At 37.7% G+C, this 26459-nt stretch overlaps 1 protein-coding gene across 4 annotated transcripts in view; it reads right to left on the bottom strand.

Moving 5' to 3' along the window:
- The window catches only part of ADCY1 (adenylate cyclase 1), a 160955-nt gene that overhangs the window by 66835 nt on the left and 67661 nt on the right, over positions 1-26459 (bottom strand). For all 4 annotated transcript variants that reach the window (XM_032102857.1, XM_032102858.1, XM_032102862.1 and 1 more), the window contains 3 exons: positions 26166-26284; positions 16813-16924; positions 2558-2685 (listed from right to left, as the gene is read on the bottom strand). In XM_032102857.1, coding sequence (XP_031958748.1) covers positions 2558-2685; positions 16813-16924; positions 26166-26284 — 359 coding nt within the window. The remainder of the gene's footprint in view (positions 1-2557; positions 2686-16812; positions 16925-26165; positions 26285-26459) is intronic.

Here is a 26459-nt window from a genome sequence, read left to right as displayed (position 1 = left end):
GATGAAATTGTGAAAATTATAATTATTTTATAATACTGTGAAAATTATGTTCTCAGATGATACATTCAGCACCATACTGTAGGAATCTTAAATAATAGTTATGCAGAACATGAAGAGAACGGAATGTATCAGTTTATATGAACACATTCAACTCAGTCCAATCACAGAACCATCAATGAGCCATAGAAGCTTATATTCCTTGATTTTCCGGAAAAAAACCCCACATCTTGTTGATACATAGCTCTGGGACAGACACTTTTGACAAATCTATCACCTGAATCACAGCTGAAGTGATTTTATTTATTTATTTATTTACTTACTTACTTACTTATTTATCCCAGGTAACATGACAAACCTATCACTAGGGATGACAAATTCCAAGCATAAATTTACAGTGCCAAGACCTGAATTCTACAGTAAAGTGAATAGACTTTAAAAAGACTACCAGCTGGCATCCACCTCTGCATGAAAGGGGGAAGTTTAAAAAAAGTGACTTTGTATCTCATGGAACTGATAAACAAAACTTAACAATCACACCAATACAAAATAAAATGCTGCATTCCAACTTCACTGTCAGAAGCTCCTGACTTCTTCTTTTAATTTACTGAATATATCTTAAAACAAATTAATCTGGGGAGTCTATCTTCTAATTTGTTTCTGTGAAGGAGAGAGACTAATTGTGCTTACGCAAAAAGAACGCAGAATAGATCCCTAGCCATCCAACAATCCTGAATAAACCTGGAACTCTCTTACAGCCTTGTCTCTTACCCATCTTGCCCTCTCACCATGCTCTTACCACTGACTACACAAAAGACCTAAAATATATGAGTTCTTTAAAAAATAAAATTCTGAAATTGCCAGTTATCTTCTACCACAACCTCTGACTAAACATGTCTAGATAACACGCTACAGCTCATCCACTTAGAATTGCAAAGTTGCTGATGCTGCAAGGGGCCTCTGGAAATCATCTAGACCAATATACTTGCTCAGAGAACAGCCAGCTACAGAAGTTTGCCCAGAACTGTGCCCAGCTGTGTTTTAAATCTCTCCAAGGACACAAATACCACAACTTTTCAGTGGAACCTCTTGAGTATCTGACTACCTCCACAATAAAAAAAGTATTTTCTTCTATTTAAATTGAATTTCTTGTATTTTCAGTTTGTGCCCATTTCCTCTCATGCTGGCACTGGATGTCGCTGAGAAAAGTTTGGCTTTGACCTCTTTACTCCTTCCCACTAGGTATTTGTCTGCATTGATAAGAATCCCTCTGAGCCTTCTCTTCTGCAGGCTGAACAGTCCCAGTTCATTCTTTTCTAGTTCAACTCCTTTTTCAAGTTTAAATTATCATGTCAGAAGCCAATAAAATATACCCTAAAAAGGGAACATGTTCGTTTCTAATTTAGTAAAACTGAAACATTCTAAAGAGGAAAGTTCCAATAGCTATATCAATACCTTATTTGTATACATGAAATAAAGCACAACTAATGAATTAAAGATTAGTGCTGGGTTTAAAAGACGATGAGAGCATCATCCAGGAATTAAAAAAAAGAAACAAACCAGACAAACCAAAAGGCTTTTGTAAAATGTGTACAGGACCTGTACATCTAATTATGTTTCTAAAGGTCAGGGCTTTCTTATAAATGGAGTATCCATATACTGCTGAAAGAATAAACATATTCTTTTAGGATTTTATATTATCATAGGCTACCATAAATTATAGAATGAGAGATTACAAAGTATTTTATCAGTTTTACAATGCTTAAAAACGTGATGAACTTGCATTGAATGAGAGGGTGAAAATGAATTAATTTACCCAACTCTTCACACTCTGTGAGATTTTGTAGTATGTTTAGCAAATGAAAAGGAGAAGTGAGCAATACAATAGTGAAGAAATTTTCCATCTTTATCCTTTCCCTCCTATGTAATGAAATAGATCTCCAGCTTTGGCTAAAAGCTCATTCACAGTTCTCTCATACCCATATTTTTTGCCTCGGCAAAATAATGATCAATGTAGAGCTATCAAGCATAAAAAAAAAATCTGAGCAGCAAAGTGAATTCCACGTTACATTTCTGAAAAGTAGAATAAATCAAAGGTTTAAACATTACAGTAAAAAGGAGTAATCAGCAGGCTATGATTTTGAGACTACAAAGAGATATACAACAGGCATACATCAGGACTGGTTTTGAGTTTACATACTGGTGTGTGAAATGAGCAGTGTTTATCACTGCAAAACAAGAAACTTGACTATTTTCACTGTGGTGATAGGGTATATTTTGTTATTTCCCATTATCTTTCTGCCACCTATTCAGTACATGTGTATGCCTCTACATACTCAATTTGCACACTTACTCCTTACAGTGATTAAATGGAGTGGAAAATCAATTATCTAGAATGGCTGTTCCTGAAATCAGTGTCCTGTGGCCTGAATGCAAGAGTGTGACTTGCCAGGTGAGCAGTGCTAGCAGACACTGCTGTTTCTCTAAGAGCACACTTCCGGAACACCACATAGGAGTTGTTGCAGCACTCCTGTCTGGGTTCACCATGCATGGTACTTACGTGATGGTGTCAATCATATCCAGTCCCATTTCAACACAGCAATGGGCATGATCTGTTTTGGGCTGGGTCAATCCTGATACACAGTAGTAACAGTCCCCTAGGATTTTTATTCTTCTGCAATGATTTTCCTTTCATAAAAACAGAATAGGAAAATTTTTACTATTTATATAAATATTCCAATATTAACAGGGTAAAATCTTCTGCATATCTAAATTGCAATAAAGAGAATCTTTCTCTGATCAAATGAGGTAATTTACAGTTAATGAAATCTGGGTTCCCTGTACACAACAGCTGACACCACATTTGTTTATTTATTTATAAATATATACATATATACTAGACATCAGCCCTGCATTGCTCAACACACATGGGTTAATGCTGCTTAAAGCTGTAGTCCTGAACAAATGTTATTGCCTTGCCCGCATGCTAGGTTACTATGAATTCAAGATTCACAATGAGACTTCATTTCTGTATGAACCCAAACCAAAAGACTGAAGCCAAACCACTACTGTATATTGGGAAATGTTTGCATTCTGAGAAACTTTTGCTTCAAATTCAGTTCCAATTCACCAGGAAAGATTACTTATTTATCTGTGAAAGTACACACATTTTGCATTACCTATTCATAAATCACAGCATGATCAGTATGACAGACTTGCAGACAAGAAGCTAGTCAGTTTGCATTACAATCAAATTTATCTCCTGTTTGCATGAAGTTTAATTTCTACAGCCAAAGAGTTCTGGCTAAAACTCTCCCATTTAAAAAAAACCCCAAAATGATGGCATGCAATAATTGCTAAATCCGTCTGAGCAGAAAGTTCATTTCTAAACAGAGAGCACATAACAAAATGCCTCTAAAAAAACAGTACCTTTAACTAATAAACTATGAGGAGACACAAAGAGATGATGGTATCTTTTGTAACTAGACTATGGCAATTTCTACCCATTTAGAGTTTGGCACAGAAAAGTAAATAACCTGATTAAATGAATCCAATTTACAAAGCTGGGATTATGCCAGCAAGCACCATGAAAAATTAACTGTTGTGAACATGATGGGAGATGATTCACTAAAGTCTGATTAATTCCCCAGCAGTGTGCAATATAGACTTGACTTCAGCAACACAGAAAGGGGAAAAAAAAGAGAGGGTGGTGGTGATGGAATTGAAAATTTCTGCAAAAAAAAATCTAATAATAGAATCATACTTATTCAGCTTCTCACACAAGCATGTTTTCATCCAGTCTCCTGCCTATAAGAATTAAAACCTTCCTGAGTTGACCACATTCTCCACATGATTACCCACAATCCAGTTCACATTCAGAAGCAATGATTATGCCTACGGTGATGCTTTTCTCTCTGACATATCACCATTTATACCAGCATTTGGGGCTTGTTGTTACACACTCTTCCTGCTGCAGGCATTTCCATGTCTCTCTTCTTTGTAAATGGTACTCAGTATTGAACAAATACTATAAAATGAGATTTACCTCTGTTCATGCATGGAAGAAGGCACTATTTGGGAAAGTTGGTTTGTGTACTTCCTTTTATAAATTAAGCAGCAAATTCAGATCTCAAATCAAACAAGAGAGCTGTCTTTTTGGGTATGCTTAAATAGTTGTGACAACTTATTACAGCTGGTAATGGGGTCCGAGGCTGTGACCCAGGAAGAGATGACCGGTCCGGGAAGATGGTCCCGAAAGGAATCGCCTGCCCGAGGTTCAGTGTCTTCCTCTCAGCTGCTGGCAGAGGAGCCCGTGCAGAAGCTGTCAGCTCTTTAGTGATATCAGCTCGTGATTTCAGCTCAGCTCTGCAGGGCTGCCTCTAGACCAAACCAGACCAGAGAGAGACGAGAAGACCTGTATGGCTGGTTCCGCACGAAGGGAGCTTTATTGTGGGTCCCCTCCGGCGAAGGGAAGGCCAGGGACGAGCTCTCTCCCCACAGAGGCGAACTGGTCTTCTTTTATAGGGATACAGGGGATCAGCAAGGGGACCAATGGATTACAGAGGGTCTGGGATAGACCAATGGGTTACAGAATGATCTGCATAGGGCCCCCCAAAGGATTGTGGGTCTACTTTTCCTCACCATGACTCTAAAGTCTTTTCCAGGGAGTCCTGCTGGGTGGTTGCAAAATCTCTTATCTCAGCAGACATCCCTCCAGGGCAGTGGCTGGGCATACCCCACAACAACTTAACATTTCGTCTACTGTACCACAGGATTTTAAATATACCCCTAATTATCATTGCTAATATATACTTCCATGAATACAAGCATAATTCTTTCTGGAGGATTATCACCAGGGCCCTAACAGTATTCCCACAGCCTATAGCCAAAAATGCCTCACCAATTTTACTCAGACTCTTTTTTGAAATCCTTGGCTAAATGCTACTATATAAGTAAAATAATTATTGATGCACACAGTAATACGCAGATCTCAAAATTGACCTTGACACAGAACAGTCTGTTTAATTCAAGGTTTTTGGACAGAAATCAGTACATTTTTTAATGGAAACCACAAAGTTTTTTACTAGATACCACTAGATTATACTGTCAAAAAAATACCTCCCCCCCCCCCCCCCCCCCCCCCCCCCCCCCAATTCTGGACAGATCTTGAAGCACTAGAGAGTTCTCAGTAGTTAAAGCTGAAGCCTGCTTTCCAAAATAAATTCAGTTTTGACACTTCAAAATCTCCTATAAGACCTTCTTCATCTTCAAATTTGTTATGTAGGATTTGTGGCCAAGCAATGTCTATTTGACCCTTAGAAAAACTATTCAGAAAAGCCATTTCAGTAATCTGGGGTGAAAAATACGTATGTGTTAATCAATCAGTGATCTCTCCTATTAATGTCTACCTCAAAAATGGCTTATTTCTAATGACTTGATAACAGCCTGGTAGACAGCTTAAAAAAGAAAAACAAAACAAAACAAAACAGAGTTTACTCCATTCTGAGTCAATTTCCTATTTGTGCAGGAGAAAAACAAAAGAAGAATAAAAAAAAGTACAACAGTATTTTCTGGAGAGATATTTATCTAGATGGAATACATATGGCTAAATCGCCTGCTGTTTTTGAAATCACCAGTCTGTTTATTCCTTATCAGATATTATCCTCACTGTCCTATTTATCATTAATATACAGTAATCTTCAGAAAAATGGTTTGTTTTATTTTTCTTGACATGTGAGGTAGACTTCCAGGAAAGACCCACAGTACAGCTTTGAAAAAGCAATCTTTTTAAGGACTGATAAAACAGAAAATTAATAAAACAACACCCTTCTCTTTGTTTTGTTTCCTCAGCAACTTCTAAAAAATCCTTCTTTCATCAATATTTTTCACATTTGTGACACTGATGAATTCATGTGTGATAGTTACAAATTCCAGTCACAACTGATACAAGAAATGTCTGTTTAGAAACAACAGATAATTTGGTTTTATGCACATGATAAAAAGCACTAGAGAGTGCCAGTACTACATTAGCCAGGCAGCTCACCCTCTTGGGGCGCCTTACTAGGAGGTTTCCAAGTGGATCTGCAGAAATCCCTCTGGCACAACTGTCAGTAACAGGGTCAGTCAGTGTGTAGTGGAAGCCCAACTCAGAAAGCAGAGGACACTTCAAAGTTACTAAGAGCTTTCTTCACACATTCAGAAAAGCACTTCATAAAGCAGTTTATTCTATCTATCTGTTATGTAAAACTGGGGGAGGGGACACTTGTTTCAAACAGCTCTGGGATTTTGTTGTTGTTGTAGTTCTTTATTTAATGCGTTTTGCATAAAGAGTGAAGTCTGTCAACTCAGACTGAAAATTCAGAGCATTAACTCCACATTCTTGTAGAATACAAGACAAATGTTTGATATACCCAGGATAAGGTTATTTTTTAATAAAAAGGGAAAAGATTTTACGGTTCGTAAAAAAATTTTATACATAAATATATATATATACACTTATATATGATGTCTAAAAGAAATATTAAAGAAGCTGCCAAACTTCTCCCGCAGAACCCATAAGAATGACAGTCAGATGCTCTCTAGAACAAAGAGATTGTACCAAGTAAGTGCAAAGTCTTTTAAAGGAGGATCTTTTTCACATGTCAGATTGCAACAATCCTTATTGTCACTGCTGGAACTTTGCTTGTTTTTATTAAAAGGCTATCCAAGTAAGTAATTGTTTTGTGAATAGATCCAAAATCAGAATCAACTTTTGTTGCTTGCAACTCTGTCTGGTAGGAGAAGACTTCCTTTAAAGCTTTTATTTATTCTGGAGTTGGCAGATGCTAATGCCAGAATGAGTCCCTGCTCTTCCTTCTGTCACTGCAATGATCCATGTATTTGTACACAGTTATGTGTCACCATGGTATGTGGTACCTATAAAAGTGAGCCACAAAAGAAGCTCAGATAGACTACAACTTTAACACGCAAGATTTTAAAAACTTAAAACATTGAGCTGTCTCTTGTAACTCCATTGACTGCAGTGGAATTGCAGCAAGGCTGAGTCCGACCCTGTGTGATTTAATTGCAATATATTTTATGCTTATTATATTCATCCATTTCTTTGTCTGCAAGTCTGAAAGCAACCTGATCTGCAGGTGTGCTTGTCAGACTTTTATTGTCCTAACCTACTGGAATCACCATCTATGAGTCGGCAGGACTTTAACTATCCATAAATTAGAAAGACGCATTTTTGCCATTCCTAATAAAAACTGCATCATCTAAGGTTCAAAAAGTTTCTTTACCATATCCAGCCAACTTGGATTTGGTTATACTTTGCAGAGTAAGAGAAAGGATTAATAAGGCCTACAAAAAAATGTATAAGTAGTGTTTCCCATTTCCCCCAACTCAGACCCTACCAGTCTTGCACTCCCTCATAATGCTATGGACTTTAAAAATAGTAACATTTATTTTGCTTAGCCTACATAAATGGGAACAGGAGTTTGATCACTACCTACAGTACTTAGTTATTGCAAAGTTAGAGTCTTAGAGAAAAAAAAAAAGAAAATAGGAAAAAAAAAAAGGAAAATAGAAAACCAAAACCCATACATGTTCAGGTTCAGTTATTTAAATGTTGGGGCAAAAGGCAGGAGATTTATTAGGCCTGGACTTACAGATGGCTTTATGGTTTCAGGGCAAGGCTTTGACACTCTCATTATACATCAACCTTCAGCTATAGTGAGATCTCTGGATATTTCCTGGGCATAGCTGCAAATCAGTGCAGGAGCAGCACTGCATGCAGCAGAAGAGTGGAATGAGATGGATGCACTGGCAGCAGAGAAAACAGTTCTGGAGGTCAAAACCCCTTCATTGCCTGAATCTGTGGGGGAAAAAATTGACTACTTCCTGAAAAAAAATTTGTTAGCTCAATATTCACATATTGAAGAGAAGTCTTGGATAGAGGAAAACCACTAAATGCAAATTTCTGATGGCTCAGTTTTCACTGAAGTAGAATTCACTCCGGCGCAAAGTGGTGAACTATGAGGGCTGAAGAAGGAACACAGATTAATCTTCTAGCTCTGCTGTCAAGAACCTCATCTTTGGGACCAGGCAGTGCCACACAGGGGCATGGTCACCTTCCCTTACAGATGTTGAACTAGACAAAAGGAATATTAGTGAGTCTCAGGAAAGGACCCTTCATGGAAGTATTTGTGGGTTTTTTTCCCTTCATATTTGTCTTCTCTTTTTCTTTCTTCTTGGATTATCAGTCACTTTCATTTGGAAAGCCCTGATCCAACAGCTTGCTTTGTTGGAGGAATCCTCTGGATTGTTTTTAACAGGTAAGCAGAGGGGATCAAATTTTCAGTCCATATTAATCAGCATGGCATTATGCATTACCACTGCATCTTATTTCCAGTGTGTATAGCGTGTGCAGCATACTTAACATTTATAGCACTTTCTGCCAAAATGCTATTAATCTCAGTAGAAAATTGGATTAGAAAGCTTTGAATCACTCTAGAATTTATCATTTACTACAGATGTGTGTGCAGATGCAAAAGACTTACAGAAAGAATTGTATCTTCTGCTATATCATCTGAAGATGAAATTATGTCTCTATTCAAGTTCATTACAGTTGTTTACTAGATTGGAACAAAGTCATAAAAGCCTATATATTAGCTATCGTACTGTATAGCTATATGCCTCCAACCATATATATGTGCATATTTGCATGTATGACATGCAGAGACACAGTTCTGCAAATTTACCTACACCCTCTTGCATATATACACAGAATATGGGATAAAGGCAAATTTTAATATTCATTCTCTGCAGTACTAATCAAAGCAGCTCAGCCTGAGAGTTGTGGGCCAGATACCAGTTTTGAGCGCCCCCTTTTCAAAAGATTTGAATACAGACTGGTCTAAGATATCTGGTTGGTGATACCCATTTGTGGCTTTACAAATCCACTCCCTCTTTTAAGCAGAGATATAGCGACTGTCTTACTGCTCCAAGTGCCTTTGGAAGAACATACTACAGTGTTCGGCTGCTAAGGAAATGGTGAAGGACAAATCACCCTCTTTCAAGGTCATAAAAGAAAAGGCGGTGAATCGGATTGTGTTAGTTGGAAGACTGCGTAACGTAACTCAGCAATGCCATACTAAGTTATTAAGTTCAGTGCATGATGACAGGAAGAGATTCTTTGTAAGTAATCAGTTTACATTTTTTGACATTTACACTTTCTTAATATATTTCAGTCCCTTCTAAAATTAAGTGAAACATAAAAAAAATCCTATTTTTTTCCCTCAGCTGTAGCTGTTTTGTGCATCAAAGCACTTTAGAGGAAAAAAAAAAGGGATAGCATTCCATGGAAAGTACAACCAAGTGAATGTCCCCTAGACTGTAGCAGTATTCCCAAAAGACACAGCTAGGTGCAGAAAAAGATGAAAATGTGGGTTTAGATTGACATGAAAAACTCTTTAGAAATCTACCTCAATACCCCTTTAAAACTTTCAGTTTAAAACCCTTTGTCCCACAGACCCTGGTAAAGTCCTTGCTGACTTTTTTATAAGCCCCCTTTTATATACTGAAAGGCTGCAGTAAGATCTCCCTGGAGCCTTCTTCTCCAGGCAACCCCCTCAGTCTTTTTTCACAGGAGAGATGCTCCAGCCCTCTGATCATTTTTGTTACTGTCTTCTGGACCCACTCTAAGAGATCCAGGTCTCTCTTGTGCTGAGAGCCCCAAAGCCAGATGCAGTTTACTCACACCACCTGCAGCTTTCACTAATGGTGGACAATAATTTCACTTATCATATTGCTTTTCTTTTCAGTAAAACAAAAGAGATCTACCAACATGGCTTCTCTGTGTAGCATCCAAATCTATTTTAATAAAAATTTTGAATGTGGGCCACAATGTGAGAAATTATTGAAGCCATCTTCTGAGATAAACTTCATAGTCAAATCCTAAGTATAATGAAGTGACATGGCCATTACCACCAGCTCTATTACATTGCAGTGTGCCAATAGTGACAATACACTTAGGAAAACTGTCCAGCCCATTAGAAAATTCCACTGAACCCTGTCAATTACTATGTACATATTTCACAATTTTTTCCCCAGGTTTTGAAGTGTGGATTTAAAAATTGAAACAACTATTTTAATAACCTTTTAATGAAATAAATCCTGCAAATAGTAACTTTATAACTTACATTAGCTCTTGTACATCTGCTAGTCCCAGCATAAAAAGCCTTGAGAAAGAGCTAACTGCAATACTCCATAGAGTTCAATTTAGCAGAGTAATGGAGACATTGCAGTAAGAGTTAGTACAGACTTAAAAAGAAGAGCTTTTACAGTGGCAGAAAATACAAAAGGAAAACAAAGGTGGTTATAGTATGCAAGTGCCACAGAAAATCACTTGATAGGCTCTGATTGAGGAAAGCCGGCCATCTCCAGATGAGCATTTGTAAGTTTTTAATTTAGTAATGTGTTTGTGAACTCATTACAAATTACCTACCATCATGGGAGCCATGTTATGCATGAACAAATGTAGAATTATTCAGGATAGCAATAAAAAGGATGACATTTGTTTCAAACGCTTTCCCTCAATTTTATTGGCAATGATATATGCTGACCTAAAATGACCTACTGCTTCTTGGCCTAACTTTTCTCTACATTCTCATTCTTACAATAAATTCTTTCCCTACTTCATATGGAGTGTGATTTTACAAAACTAGAACATGAAAATTTTAGTTCCAGAGAGTGAAAACCTATTTAACAGTCATATACATTAATTTACTTGGAAATGTAAAAGGGTTTTAGCAAGAATGTTTTATACAATCATCATGATTGACACACAAGCTTGTCTCCTTCCTAGGTTTTATTAAGTATCCTTTCAGATTCTGTCTTTTTATGAAGATTTATTCCAGGAGAACCAAGCCTAAAATAAATACACTATAAAATGCCGAAAAATTAAGCTCTAAATTTCAAGAAATGGTTATTTTTCCAGATTCCAGAAATACTTTTCTCTATGCTAACTGCACAACAGGTCAAAACAACAAGTGTCAGTACATAGGCCCACACTTCAAGAACCTGAAGCTGATTGGAACAATCCAATACAGTCCTGTACAAAGATGCAAACTTCAGATTTGCAGCATGAAAACTCAGGAAGTATTTGGTGATTTACCACAAATTATGACAAGAATTGTGACAAAGAATTAGCATACCAAACACAGTATCCTCTTACCTAAAATATGCTGTAAAATAGGCAAGACCTACTCTCTGGGGTACTTGCCCATTTATATGTTCCTACAATACTTAAAGTGTGTAGTGTTAATTTTTTCCCTAGAAAACTGTCCCCAGACACTTACTTTAGCTTCACTCCACGCACACATCATTATTCCCAGATCCTATAGAGTCACAGACCACTTTCATTTAAGAAAGTTTACTTCCTTAGGTCTCTCTAGGAGACCTATCCAAATGGCTGTTCAGAACTGGGTTTCAACTTATGTGGTGATCTTCCTCAGTGAGATCCTGTGTCTGTGCTGACTCTCAAGGGGAATTGAGGAGACAAGTCTCCTTAAAATTAGCCTTTATAAATATCCATCCCCACAATGCACACCAATTTTCACAAATAAGGGTTACATGCTGTAAGTTTATACCTATGTTTTCCAGCACTAATTTTCCCATGTTAACCATTCAAAAAAACTTAATTTATTTTATATTTTAAAAATGCATCATAATTATCATAATATAAACTAAAAGCATTCTATAGATGCAATATAAACAGTTTTTTAGAGTGATTACTTCTAGGAAAATCTAGTTCAAAGCTCAGCAAAGAACTGACTGTTCTTGACACAGTTAAAAAACACAAACTGATTAAAAATATTATCTACTGATTCTTTGTCTAAGGCTCAGAAACAATGTTTTTTAGTTCAGTGTATTTGAGCTTGAAGTGGTAGAAGGATCAACTTCAGTAATGTTGAAATACGAAATATGCAAAGTAAAAATTGTTAAATGTTAAGAAGGCAATCAGGGAAGGATACTAAATTAAAATGAAAAAAAATAATAATAGACTCAGCCTGACAAAGCCTGGAGGTATACATAACTGTAAATGGAAAGAACAAGGAATTGGTGCGTATTGGTCTACCTAATAGATGAGATACCAAAAGTGGCATGAAAAAATAAGAACTTTCATTCAGAATATTAAAATCCTCTTCTAGTGATGTCCTTTGGAAAGCATCTAAAATTCTTTCATCCTTGTCAGCTTGTAAATGAAAAGTCTTTGAAGTACAAGATGAAGAAAGATGGATGCTGAAAGAGAAATATCTGAATCTCTAAAGAAAAATAATTAATTCTCCATGTAGATTAGATGCAGGAAGTATGTGAGAAAAAAATCTACCAAAGAAAAAGCAATTAAAGAAAATAGAAACTTCTCTAAAAATCAAACCTGTTTCATTAAAATGCAGGATGCTGTAGAATTGCCTTCTCTTTTCTATTAAGATGACATATTACAAGTAAAATATTTGGGACATGTCTAAACTGCCTCAAAATATAATAGAACTTTGACCATGACAGCATAATGCAAATGATTATATCTCATTAAAATTTGTCACTCTTACAAGTAAGCTGAAGAATGACAAACTGAAATCTAGCTATAGTATCAAAGGTTGATTTCAAGGCATCTGAAGACCTCATTCAAAGATCAGTTGCTTGAAGCATATATTGATAATATGTAATGCAGAATGACTATCAGCAGGGCTAAATCTGAGACTGCACAAAGCTACTCTTGTTTAATGGAAGGAAACCAAAAAACTTCAAAGTAACAGCTAGAACTAGGTAAACTAAGCCTGAGCAGCAGATAAAATACAATAGAAATCCATCCTTTTGAGTTGAACTATTCATCAGCCTTACGAGAAACGTCACCAATGTTATGTTCAGGAAGGTGGCTTGTTATTGTTATGTCCCAAGGGAACCCTTGCATGGACAAACTTACCCAAAATGCTTATATCGGGGTGCCTAAAGACAGTGACATTACAAAACTTCAGTAACCAGACATACAAATGAACCCCAAGGCATTCATAACAGCACCTTCCTGTGTGGATTCTCCGATGTCTGTCTAGGATGAAGTCCCACTCCTGCAAGGATACTAATAAGACACTCATTTTTATTTATATTTTTGAGACTCACATTCCTTTCTTCAAAGTGACTGAAGTCGGCCTTAGGACTCAAAAAGTTATTGAGGAGACCACAAAATTCTACATGAAATATGATTACCTAAGATTGTTTCTTTAAGAAACCAAACAGTGCTATTGTGAAAAAGAAAACAGAAATCATGCCACCATTTTCAGGGAGCATCTGGACAATGCTCTTAGTCATATGGTTTACTTTCAGGTAGTACTGCAAGGAGCAGGGCTTTTGGTTTTTTATGGGTCCCTGCCAACTCAAGATATTTTATGATTCTATGATTTTAAATACTGCATTTGACCGACTCTTCACTAGCACTCTTCTCAAAGTGATTTGCAAGGCAAAATTATGTGTGCAAGATAAGTGTTTAAAAAACACTTTTTCTGGAGGTGAATAGACATGAAAGGACATGATAAAAGTACAAGTTAATTCTACGAGGGAGTAGTAAGATCAGAATATTTTTCCCCCTATTAAAAGAATGCTGAAATACATTTTGAAAGGAATTGAATAGCTTTATATTGAAACCTAAGGTTCGCCTTCAGAACTCCCTGTCATGAGTTGTAACTATATCTGAAGCTATTGTGATTTTTAAAAAGATGTAGCATTTCAAAGAGAGAAAAACTATGTGCCTTACAGAAAAAAAAAAGAATCCAAAGAAACAGCATATGGAAAGAGAAATAACTAATGTAAAAAGCATAAACCAGCCTCTAAATGTCAGAAGGACAAATTTTAGTAGAACTGTACTATCAAAAAGCAAAGACTCACTATTCCTACAATGTGTCAATGTGCCAAAATACCAAGGTTCATCTTGAGGCTCCCAGCAAATATATGCTGCCTTATACTTACTACATTTTCTAAAGTGGTGACAGGGATTCTTTTAAAGTACTACATTTTTAAGACAGGGCAATTGTTTCAACAAGGCTAGTCATAAACTGCACCTTCCAGTTGACATTGCTTCCCAAGAAACAGCAGCACACAAACAGCAGCACACAACATGCACACTCACTTTAGTAGTCACAGTAACCTATTACTATATATTTAGTAGTCACACAGTAACCTATTACTGTTACACTCTTCTTTAAAGTCTCTACAATTTCCTCCTTAATCATTCTGAAGACTCAAGCACAGCAGTTTTAAAATCAGCCCAGTCCTCTGTTTTGACCTAATAATGAATATCTTAGAAGCTGCTTTATCCTAGAGATCAGAATACTTCTGAAAAACTGTATTTCTCAACACATTTCTCTGACTGCAGGAGACACAATTACAAGTCTCCCTTAATCACATCACAAGGCACTAAGGAAAGCTTGTATGTCTGTCCTTGATCACACACAGTGAAGTGCAATCTCAACTAGAAGTACCCCTAAGTAGCAAATCTTCCTCACATAGCTGAAAGAAACCATGAGGGTTTTTTTCATATTTGGAAAAAGAATCCTTGCAGGCTGAAAAGAAAAGCTAAGGCCTTTTTGTTCTTCTGCTATCTCCAAACTGCTTCTTCTGTGACCAACAACCAACCTTGCACTAAAGGTGGTTGGCTGGCATCTGCCTGGTACCTGCCTTATGGTGTCACTGACACCTCCAGTTGGCAGCACGTGGCCACTGCTTGATGCCTTAGGTTTTAGCTTTTATATTTTTCAAATCCTGTAGTGCTTAGTATGTAACTCTGAAGTTTCCTGTGGCCTGTTAACTACTGTTCTCTCATGGTAGTTAGGTATAACAAGCCTCTCCAAGCCTGCTCTCCAAGGATACCCAGATTGTCCTAGGCCCAAAATGTGTAAACTCACATCTTAAGAAGGGGGGGGTAAACTTGGGGTAATTACATAATGAAGTTTTAATTGGAGATTTGATCCTGATATGCAAATGAACCAAACTTATAAAAGTGTGAAGAACTCATGACCTCGGGTCCATCTTGGGTGTAGCCTTTGGCTTGCCCAGGGTGTACCTTTGAAGGCCCTTCAAATAAGTACCTACCTTTATTCCCTTATTCTTTTCTAGTCTCTGTTTTTAGGTAGCCATCTCAGCCATAAGCTAAGGGAGCAAGCATGGTAGGGTAGCCATGTTCCTGGCTTCAGTGCCATGACACATCACAGGCTTATGTATTTCTGTGTGCACACAAGTTATCTCATGTTATATTACAGTACTTCCACGTTATTACATGGCTATGTATTTCATGGCTATGAAGACTCCACAAACGACAGCATTATAAGTTTTAAAAGAGCTTATTAGATGTCTGGTTGACATATAATGGATTAAATTCAGTAATGAAATTAAAATGAAATCAAAGTAAGGAAGATATTTGAACTTCTTAAGCCATTTAAGCTCTTGCAAATGACTATCTTAATGGAAGTCCATTTTTAATTCTAAGGCATAATCTATGAAGTACTCTGGACTGGGGACCTGTGCTCTCTATGAATCACTGTCAGTAGTTCCAGAAATGAATTAGTTACACAAATTCGTGCCAAAACCCTGTAGAATTCTGTTGCATCTCTACTAAGCATCTAAGTTAATCTTCTGCTTTTCTTGGAAAAAAGGAAACACACAAGTTTTTTTCTGTTATGACTTGAACATCTAGTGCAAATCAGAACATAGCACCCAATCAAAGAACCCATTTAACTAAGAATAGATCTTTCTCAACCCTAGCATCTTGTGGAGCAGAAGGTTTCTTTCTCCTTGGGGTCCTTGAAAGCTGTTTCCAAGAGGGAGATTTAGATGCAAAATATCCACATGCTTTAGATCTCTCATGTGGAAGACTGCATCAAGGAGAATTGAGTTTGGACTGAAAAAATGTGGATGCTGTTTAAGTTGAGGGCCTAAACAAGTATTTTCTTTAGGCTGATGCACAGAATCTGAAGACTAAAATAGCTAGACAGTGGAGGAGCATAATTTATGTGGAAGTGTTACTTCTCAGCTATGAAGTTTTTAAGGACAGCTGGCAAGTAAGATAGATTTGATGAAGTTCTGTTTTGTTCCTGGGAAAACACATTTTCAGCATCTTGTTAAATGTAATTTGAAACAAGATGTGTGACTTTTTCTGGCACAGCAATTCCTCTCATTTCCCATCAAATGGTTCTTGTCAAATTAGGCTGCTTGGAGTTATAGGCAAGGAACATTTCTCTCATTTTCTCTTCCTTGGGGAATCTAGCACAATATAAGTGCAACAACCAAAACATAGGCATCAGTTTATGATATGGATCCTATTTTGCCTACCATAACCTCTCTGAAAAGCTACCATCATTTCTGTATTAAGGAGTGCTCTCTGTGAAGAATGAGTTTTACTCTCTAGCTTCCTATTATCACAGAAAGTTTTATGCCACACTGCCAATATTCATGTTTTCCATTGTTCAGATTTTTTTTCCCATGAAGGATAGAAATGTAAACATTGAAAAATTTTCTTTGTTTTGTGCAAACAAAACCAATGAAGAACACTGATGGACTGCATGAACGGGGAAGAAAAGCATACTTAAAAATGGCACTTACACTTCTTTCCTAAACAACTAAAAGAGATTGTTTTTTCTCTAGAATATTAATAAAAGATTGAAGTTTTAGAAATTCATTACATGTGGGGCTAAATCAGTCTATTACAGATTTCTAATGTGTAACTCATGCATCATTTTTCAGAAGGAAATGTAAATTAAATTGAAGTAACAGTGTTGTACTTACTGTAGCTAATTCATCAAATTTTCCAAAAAGCTCATTCAGCAGCTTCACCAGCTCTTGGGCAGTACACTGTGATGCCAGACTAGTGAACCCCACAATGTCTGCAAACAAAATGCTGTAAAGAAGGAAAAGCACAGATAAATCAGTAGAGACGATATCTTCACATTCTCGTTACTCTCTTTCATAGCACAAATGTGACCCAAAGCACAAACTCCAGTAAGTCCTGAAATATTACCAATAAAGTGCTAGTTGGGAAAAAAAGGGCAAAGATTGAGAAAAATAAGCACTAGTCTGGTGCTGTCAACTGTTGTAGAGAACTCTCAGATGCTTTCAATACCTACATACCTATCTGGCAGATGAGGCAAAGCACCTCACTCATAGGGTCCTCAATGTGTACTCTAGGAGCGTGGTGGACAATTTATTCTCTTTGCAGCTGGAATCTCCTCAGCTGAATTGGTTTCAGAGATGGTTTTGCACTACTAGAGTTCCACAGCCAAACAGATAAACCTTGCATGAGGTTTACTGTGTACCGAAAAATAGAGGTTAATAACTTGTGGATTCTAGCTGTGAGGAGCTAGAATCCACAATGTCAAGCTTCTCTTCTCTGTACTGTGCTGCCTGGCTCAAGTAAGTGTCCAGCTTTCATCAGTATTAGCAAGGTTTTAATGTCCAACAGTTTAATCTGCTTTAACAATCCCTACTAGCCAGTGTTGATCAAGGGAGATAATTGAAATAAGCACAGGTACCATTTGGTTGAGAGAATAGAAATTCTTGTGTAAATCATGAAACTCAAGAGAGTATGGTGCTGTGATCCTTTCAACTCTTTAGATTCCTTCTGTTGGTAGAAGTGCAGAATCAGCTGCAGGAACCCCCTGCATTTATCTCCAACATCCAGACTAGAAATGTCAAACAGTTTCTGAAAGTACTAATAAACTGTCCCATGATATATGGCCTAGGTATACTTGACATAGTGTAAAACTTAGTTTGCAAACTGTAAGTTGAATTAAACATTATGTACTCCCGTTCACCTCAACAAAGCTTCACTCTTTAAATAAAAAAGCAGTACTAGTACAGCAGGCCTAATAAGTCTACTGTTTTCCATTCTTCATAAGCAAGTCTCAATGCTCCTTATATGTTACAAAAAATGGCAAATACAACTCCTATGGTTACTCTTCCTGTGGCTTAAAATCTCCATTGCTCTTCTAACACCTTCTGCTCAAAGATAATAATCAGAATAACCACTTGTTGTTACAGCTACACATGGATTAGTATTGCTTTTTTCTTCCACATTCCCATAGCAATGCTAAAATTTACTCTCCAGTCTTACTGCTCTTACACTCATATATTTAAAAAAGTGGAAAACTACTTGAATTTTTAGGTTTTATTTGTGTAATAGTATTTTAGCTAAAATTTTTTAAAAATGTATTGATACCTAGAGTGTAGCTTAAATACTCCCCACTGAAAACATGACCTGTTTTTGCATAGTCAACTTCTACATTTGATAGGAAAACTAGCTAATTTTTGACAGAAAGCTACCCATTTTTTTATTAATAATATTTTATACAAAAGTATCTTGTTTCAGTTATCAATAAAACAAAATGATCTTAAAATAATTATGTCCCAAACATTTTGAAATACGCATAATCTGAAGAATGGGATTATGCAACTGCAAAAGTTGATGACGTTACAAATAAGTTCCTTCAGAGGAGTTTAGTTTGCTATAGAACATTTCTTGTTACAATGCACCTGTCCCTCTGATCTTATGATACTTCCTTCTTTCTTAATAAAATTCATCTCAATTTCTAAAAACATTACTTTTTTAAAAAAGATTGTAAAGACAGCTCTTTCAAGTAAAGTGTTACAAGGAATTACATCTACAGTAACAAACAACTACAAAACCCACCGATGACAGGTTCCTGCTAAACACTACACAAAGAAAACACATATAAACTAACTAAAACATAAACTAAACTAAAATTGACATAAATTTTGAATGACTGCATTCCCCACGGACTACTGCAATAAAGCATATATGGAAGATAATGTGTAAATACAGATTTGTAAGCATTGAAAAACAGTTTTTTCTTTTGATTGTTCATTTCCCTCCTTACTTACTAATGACACAGACACCATCTACAAGTTTGGGAATGACACGTTGCTATGTGGTGTGGTCGACAACACTGGAGGGCAGGGATGCCATCCAAAGCAACCCGGACGGGCTAAAGAGGTGGGCCTGTGCGAGCCCCATGAAGTTCAACAAGGCCATGTACAAGGTCCTGCACCAGGGTTGGGGCAATCCCAAACATGGATACAAATTGAGGCATTAATAGATAAAGACCAGCACTGGAAGGAGGGCTTGGGGGTACTGGTGGATGAAATATTGGACATGTGTCAGTACTGTATGCTTGCAGCCCCAAAACGCAAATGTATCCTGTTATACATAAAAGGAAGTGTGGCCAGCAGGTGGAGGGAGGTGATTCTGTTCCTCTCATGAGACCCCACCTGGAATTTCAGCACAGGAAAAACATGGACTTTGTTAGAGTGTGGTTGTTCAGCCTGGAAAAGAGAGGGCTCCAGGCAGACCTTATAGCAGCCTTTCAGAGCCCAAGGGGGGTTTACAACAGAGCTGGAGATGGACTTTTTATCAGGGATAGGACTGATAGGACAAGCGGGAATGGTTTTACACTAAAACTGGGTAGGTTTAGATTAGATGCAAGGAAGAAACTCTTCACTAGGAAGGTGGAACAGGTTTCTCAGAGAAGCTGTGGATAACCCATCTTTGGTATTCAAGCTCAGGTGGGTCAGGCTTTTGAGCAATACTTATGTATGAACCTGACCCAGACACAGAGACTGGACTAGATGATCTTTAAAGGCTCTGTCCAACTCAAACCATTCTATGATTTCATGATTCTAATGTTTAATGGAAGTTTCCTAAGGACTTTTTTTTAAAGCTATCTAGACTATTTGGTTTGAAATGCCAACAGCTATTTCTAACTTGTTCTGGTATAAAACTTCTGAACAAAAGCAAAGCAGCAGTACAGTGAGCAAGTTCAGGAAGGGAAACACTATAAACAGTCATTTCTCTCCTCTGCCACAAAGAGCCAAGCTGGTTCAGCACTGGCATATGAGCTACATACATCATTATCTCATACTCCTTGACCATCTGAAGCATTTCTGTGTTAACAAGTCCAGAGTTATCACTCCAGGACCTTCTGTATTCCTGTTTTCTTCCCCCATGATCCCAGCAGGCAGAACCTGCACAGTGACTGCAGTCCTCCTGCAGCACAGCAGGAAGCAGCTGCACCTGCTAGAACTGAGTGCAGAAAGCCTGTGGCTTGGTTTAAGACATTTAAGCTGCTTCCCAAGTGTGAGTATTGACAGAGCCACCCTTTTCTACGTCACTCTATGGGGCATTCAGAAGGAGAAATCATGCCAAGTTACACAAGAGATTTGACAGCATGTAGGTAGTAAATGTTCACTTTTAACAGTACTCATTCATGTGTTTTGTGCACTTGAATAGTCCTGCTGTTTTCAATGGAGCCACTTGTATAAACAAGTACTCTGCAAAATAAGGAGGGATTGTATGCCCTGTTTTTTATTTCTATTTGGGCCATTTGTTTAATTAAAGTGCAACTTACAGTAAAAATGGTATTTTAATGGTGCATGGTGCCTCAGAAAGGAACCTGTAGGACTCTTTTTGCCTCAAAGGTCAAACATAAGGAAAGTTTATTAATAATTTTATGTATGATTCACTTCAATTTTTAAGAAAAAAGTGCTCTCTAAAATTAAAGAGGGCTGTTAAAAATAAAAAACAAAGGGAGGGTGTGTTTTTAACGTAATTATAATTTACGAAAACTAGTTCACTGCGAAGTCTTACAAGTTCAGAAAGACTATATAATATTTCTGTTCATAGGCATCATGATTCCAGCTTTTTAAAATGTTGGAATGGGTAAGTTAAATTTAAAAATTATTTAAGTTCTGATGGTTTCTGAAAGACAGAACAGACAAGAAATATTTGCACATTAATATCTGCAGATTGTGTTCTCGCTTCACACTGAGTCTCAAGAACCTCTAATATGCCACAAGGAATCTCTTTATTAGTAGCTTTGAAACAGGCAGTGTGTTTCCTAAAATTAATATCTCTTCTTACAAAGCATCCAGTTCTATTTCCCGCTTGTAAAAATAAGGCTAAATGAACCTGCTGTACCAGAAGCCCAAGAAATTTTTAGCTGTTCAAAGTTCACTTTCTTTTTATCTCTTCAACATTGTTTGAGTCAAAGAATGAAGCAAGAAGTTGTGTGTTAATATAGCAGGTCACCCATATCCTTATCCAGCCACGTGTTGAAACAGTTTCATGAATATCCAATGTCCATTCCAAGAGAGACAAACAACAAAATGGGTTGAGGTTTCCATACAGGGCATATATTTGAGCTGAAATTAAATTTGAAATTTTCTTCATTGAATTATAGCTCCATGGAGAGATTCAGCCAGGACTAGCGACTTTTTACAATAGCAACTGTACCTACATATGTGATCTGTAAATTCCTCAGCCCTGTAGGAATAAGAAAACAGGAAAATATGAATCTTAAATTTCTTAACCAAATCTTAGAAAAGCATGTCTCCTTCATGTTACAAAACATACTTCTGAGCACCACAGTAGAGCTGGTCTGTTGGGTAGCCTTTATATGTAACTTGACATCTGGTTCTCACATCTTTCATGATGTCCTTGTCTGGGACTACCCCAGTAAAATAACACTTGTACTGTGTTGAAACAGCTCGAGGACTCTATACAGACTATTTCCTTCTGATAAGCCACAGATACTGTATTAGTTTCAATTATTGTAGTTTCCTGATTGTTGAGTTTATTGTCATGTCATAGGTTAGCAAGCATAGTCCCGGAAGGGATGTCCTTGCTAAGGGGGGCTTACAGCTTCCTCTGGGAACTGATAGAACCTATCAGCTGGCCAGTCTGAATATGGACAATTCTTTAAGCCACTTAAAGTTGTGACCGCCTCTGTGATCCACATTTAAGAATAGACAGACTCCCCTCCAGCTCATTCTCTCTTGTTCCCGGTGCTGGGACAGGTGGCTGCAGGGCCCCGTGTGGGGGCCAGTGGGCCTGGCCAGGCCCTGCTTGGGCCAGGCCGGGCTGGGCCACGGCCATCCTGGAGTCGATGGACCTGTTCCAGCCGTGGAACCCCCCCCCCCCACTGCCTTGCTCTGGGCAGCCTGAGCGGCTCGGCTCTTCCCTCTCTCCACTGCGATAAGAAAAATTCCAGCTGCAAGGCCGAGGTGAGATTAACCCTTTTATTGCTCTGAAGAGCTGAAAACCTGAGGGAAGAGAAAGAGGAGATGCTTAAAGCTGAAAGTCTGTTGTGAAGCTATGATATATCCAAGTATCCCGTTGTAATTACATGAAGATATGGGGGGTGGAGTGTTCAACTCGTAAGCAAAAGCACCTGCGCCGAGATAGGCAGATGCTGACGCAGCTGTAATTTCATGAGAAGTTTGGACAGGGAGAGATGGAAGCAATGAGGACTTTTGCTCCAAATGGGAAAGGAGAAAACCTCAGTCCCTAGAGATGCTCCCAGAGATAGTCCTAATGATGAAGATGAGGAAGACCCTTTGCTCCCAGGGAAGAAGAAGGGCCTCTGTTTCTTGTTTCTGAATGGCTCAACCTTAAAATTGTACCCCAAAAAACTTCAAGAGTGGACCCTTGAAAGCAGTTGCAGGAAAAGCTGCAAGTCGGGGGAAGGGACTCACATATGAACAGAGACTCCTCTTCCTAAATGGACTGAACAATATTTGGAAGTGGGTGGCTGTCTCGTTGTGATAATGTTTTCATTGCATGAGCAAGAAGAGACTGCTCTTTCTAAATGGACTGAACAAGGCTATTACGGAAGTGGTAAACAGACTGAACATCTCAAGGGTTGTCTTTTTACACTGTCAGTGGGAGAAGGGAGGAAGGTGGGGGGAGTAGGAGAGTTCTGAAGGTGGTATAATTTTTTTCCTCTTTTAGGTCTGCTAATAAACTTCTTTATATTCTTTCAAGTTTGGTGCCTGCTTTGCATTTCTCCTAATTCTTATCTCACAGAAGATAAACAGTAATGAGTATTTTAGACCAAACCACTACACTAAATTGGTGTTTCCACCCGGTTACAAACCCAACCCGCTACATGTCCTCACTGGGCTAATGCTATATTGGGTGTGTATTTGCATATCTTGTTTTGCATATTGCATTTGCATTAGGTTATTTGTCTACATTTAAAACACATGCCCTCATTTCTCACTGCACAGCAAATCTGTTCAAAAACTTTACGAGGTAGCAGATGTACTACACACATCTGGGAAGAGATGATCAAAACATGACACATTCCCCTCCAGAGGCACAGTTGCAGGCAGTCATTCATCAGCTGTTGGGTAGTTGGCAAAATAGACACCAACTAATTGATAAACCGGGGCTGTTGCCATGGTTATATGAAACGTGCCAGTACTTTTTCCCAGTCCATCATTCACTTCTTACAGAGGTGTATGCATCTCCACTGTAATGTATCTGCCTGTGCTTTTCTGGGAGGAGGTAAAGAAGGTATATGTATGAATGTCTTATTTTTCACACGTAAGATTAAATATTCTTTGTCTTTTTTTCAGGCAGCTATTTAGAAGACTGAAGCAGATACTTTCTGTTACTTATGAGGGTATTTTTTTGCTGTTGGGGGTTTTATTGCTTTGGTTTTTTCAACAGATAAGGAATGGAAAAATCACATAGTTTACTAATTGCATGCCTGCCTCCTTCAGACTATCTTTTCTGAAGAATAATGCTCTGATACTTCCAGGTATTTGTGGGGCAAAAAAGAAAGCATTGCAAGAGGAAAAGTAAAAGTGCAGCTCATTTTCTATTTTCCACTGTGTAGCTTTGGAGTTAAAAAAGCCTGGAATATGAATTACAGAGGGGCTTTTTGTTGGTTTGTTTTAATAGTAGCACTTTACAGAACACTTGATGTGAAGAGGACAAGTCACAAGAATACAGGAATGATCTCTCAGGTTTACCTGTTATAACACTGAACTGCCACTACCCAGAAGAAAAAAAAAGTTTTAATCTCCTTAAGAAAGTAAAGCAAACACTTATTATTGGCACTGATCATCAGCAGCCCTGCCAAAAGCTAGGCACTGGTGTCAGGGTGGCACCTGCTGGTCCTTCGGATCTACACAGATCTACACAGTCACAAAACTTCCGGGGTGAAACTCTGGCCTACTCGGACCTGCTTGCCACAGATTGCTGGGTATTTACTGGACACTATTTCACCCCATAAATCGGGAGTCCTCTAAATTATTATTATTATAATTATAGATTAGTTGCATTACTGAAATAAAAGGCAATATGATTTCTTGCAAGTACAGATGGTGAAGGGAGGTCTCCTATTTTCAGTTCTCTTTCCTGAGGATCTTACCTGTGACATTAAAATGACCCCATCTTACTTGGGCTTCATTTGCCCCAAAAGTACCTTCTTAATGTCAGAGAATGAATTCACTTCTCCAGACAGGGTGTCTGGATTCAAAACCTTTTATGAACTCCACATCTAAGCAGTGAATAAGCCACAGGAGTTTTAGTATTTATGTGAAAAAAACATGTCATGTAGGAAAAAAGACTACTCCTGAGGTTACATTTCAAAAAGATCTTAGCAAAAGGGAGGACTCAGAAGCACTATAATCAACTGCAAAGCAATGCTGTTTAAGATGACTATACACACTCTAATGAATGCAGAGACTTGTGACACATACAAGATATAAATATACTAATCATGATATAATTATCATTGTCTAGCCTTGATCCTAAGGGCAACCAACATGTAGCTCATAGCACTATGAGAACATAATTTTTAGACACAATTTTTGTAAGTATATTAAGAAATGTGATCACCAAAGGGTCAAAGTAGAAGACACCCAAGCACCAAAATCTGGCATACCTGAGACTTGATTATCACAACTGACTGCGAATAAACAGACAGGGTATCATTCAAAGATTGAAGATTGGCAAGAAAAAACATACAAATGGTGTTGGTGGGGGTGCAACAGGATAAAACCATGTGACATGAACAAGGAAAAGTGAAGGAGTGAGACAGCTCACTTAGATTTTGAATGTGTCTTTTAGGAGCTCTCAAGTCAGGCTTTAACAATTGAGAACCATCAGATACTGTAAACAACATTGTCAGCTTTGCCGCATCAGCTCTGGGGTAGTGTGCACTTAGAACCAACTTCAAACTGATTGTTAAAGACCAGGAGTTTTGTATCCAAAATGATGAGATTAACATTATGCAAGATTTAACCATTAGCATGAAGTGAACTACTAATTTTTAATTCAGTAATGCTTAATTTTACAGCATAAAACTGACCTAATCTGGCAGTCTTCTGAACACTTCCATCACAGACATCTCTGATTCCCTTAGCAACAGAAATGCTTTTAGTTGCAACTTACTCACTAGGAAGTGGTCCTTGCAAATATTAAAGCCAGCTCAATGGGAGGTAGACTAAGCCCTGAGAGAAGAAACTTAGCAGTGGATGAGGGAGAAGAGGATGTACTGAAGTTTACTCCTTTGTCACATGAATACACCATGCAAATCAAGGCAGCTCTGGAACATCACTTACTAACACTGCAGCTTGTTTAGTAAAAGAGTGATACAAACTGAACTTTAATGCTGTTTTTGATGTGGAAGCAAGGCACTTGGCAGTAGTGTGATAAAACACATACAATGACTTAAAGGAATTTGTTTCTGGAGGCAAAGAAGATTAACAAATGAGAATGCACTTTAAGAACAAGCAATATAAATGACAGCACTTGCACACAGTCAGCTACTTAAAAAGAGCAAGAAGTAGAACTGAGCCGTAGTCAATAATTTTTGAGGGGTAATGCTCACGTGATGTGGACAAATATAAATTTCTTTAAGTTTACATCACACTTTCTTTTTGTGTTTCCATGCTATTACTCAGGAAAATCTATCACTTTTGAAGTAATTCATCTTACTATCAGAAAGTATAAATGTGCAAAAACTACCATGCAGAATAAATACTCCTTCCTATTCACCCAAAACATAATACAGTACAAAACCAATGACTAGTCATATGGAAAAATTTGTCAGTCTCCCACCCCTACTATTCTAAGACATTTATTGATTCAGGATTATCTCCTGGGAAGACTATTAAATCTTCTTAGTGCACCCATTCTTCCAGTCTGTATAAATGATAAATCTTCACTATGCTGCTTGTTTTTTTTCTCTGAACCCTGAATGCAATTATACATCACTGTCCTTGTACTAAATATTCTCTTCTTTAGTTTATTTCATGGGCTACATCAATCCTACCTAACATTGTCATGCCTTTGAATGTAAATCTTGTGAAAAATCCTTTCCGGAGGCTTCAGGAAGTCTTCCTTCATTTCCATTGCAACATTCCTGGGCAAAAGGCTCATCAAGAGACGTTCCTAAAAGAAAACATAAACAACATCAGTTTTGTGGTATAGTATGTGATCATTTTTCAAAAACTTTAAACTAGCAAACTGGACAATCTTCCCTTAATCTGCTTCCTTAAAATGTCTGCTGCATAAATAATATGAACCATTTATCTCAAACTCCTGAAAACTGTGTGTGTTGGGGTCT

This window comes from Corvus moneduloides, chromosome 1 (assembly GCF_009650955.1).
Source record: "Corvus moneduloides isolate bCorMon1 chromosome 1, bCorMon1.pri, whole genome shotgun sequence".
Classification (NCBI taxonomy): Eukaryota; Metazoa; Chordata; class Aves; order Passeriformes; family Corvidae; genus Corvus; species Corvus moneduloides.
This window is presented reverse-complemented; position numbering and strand designations above follow the sequence as displayed.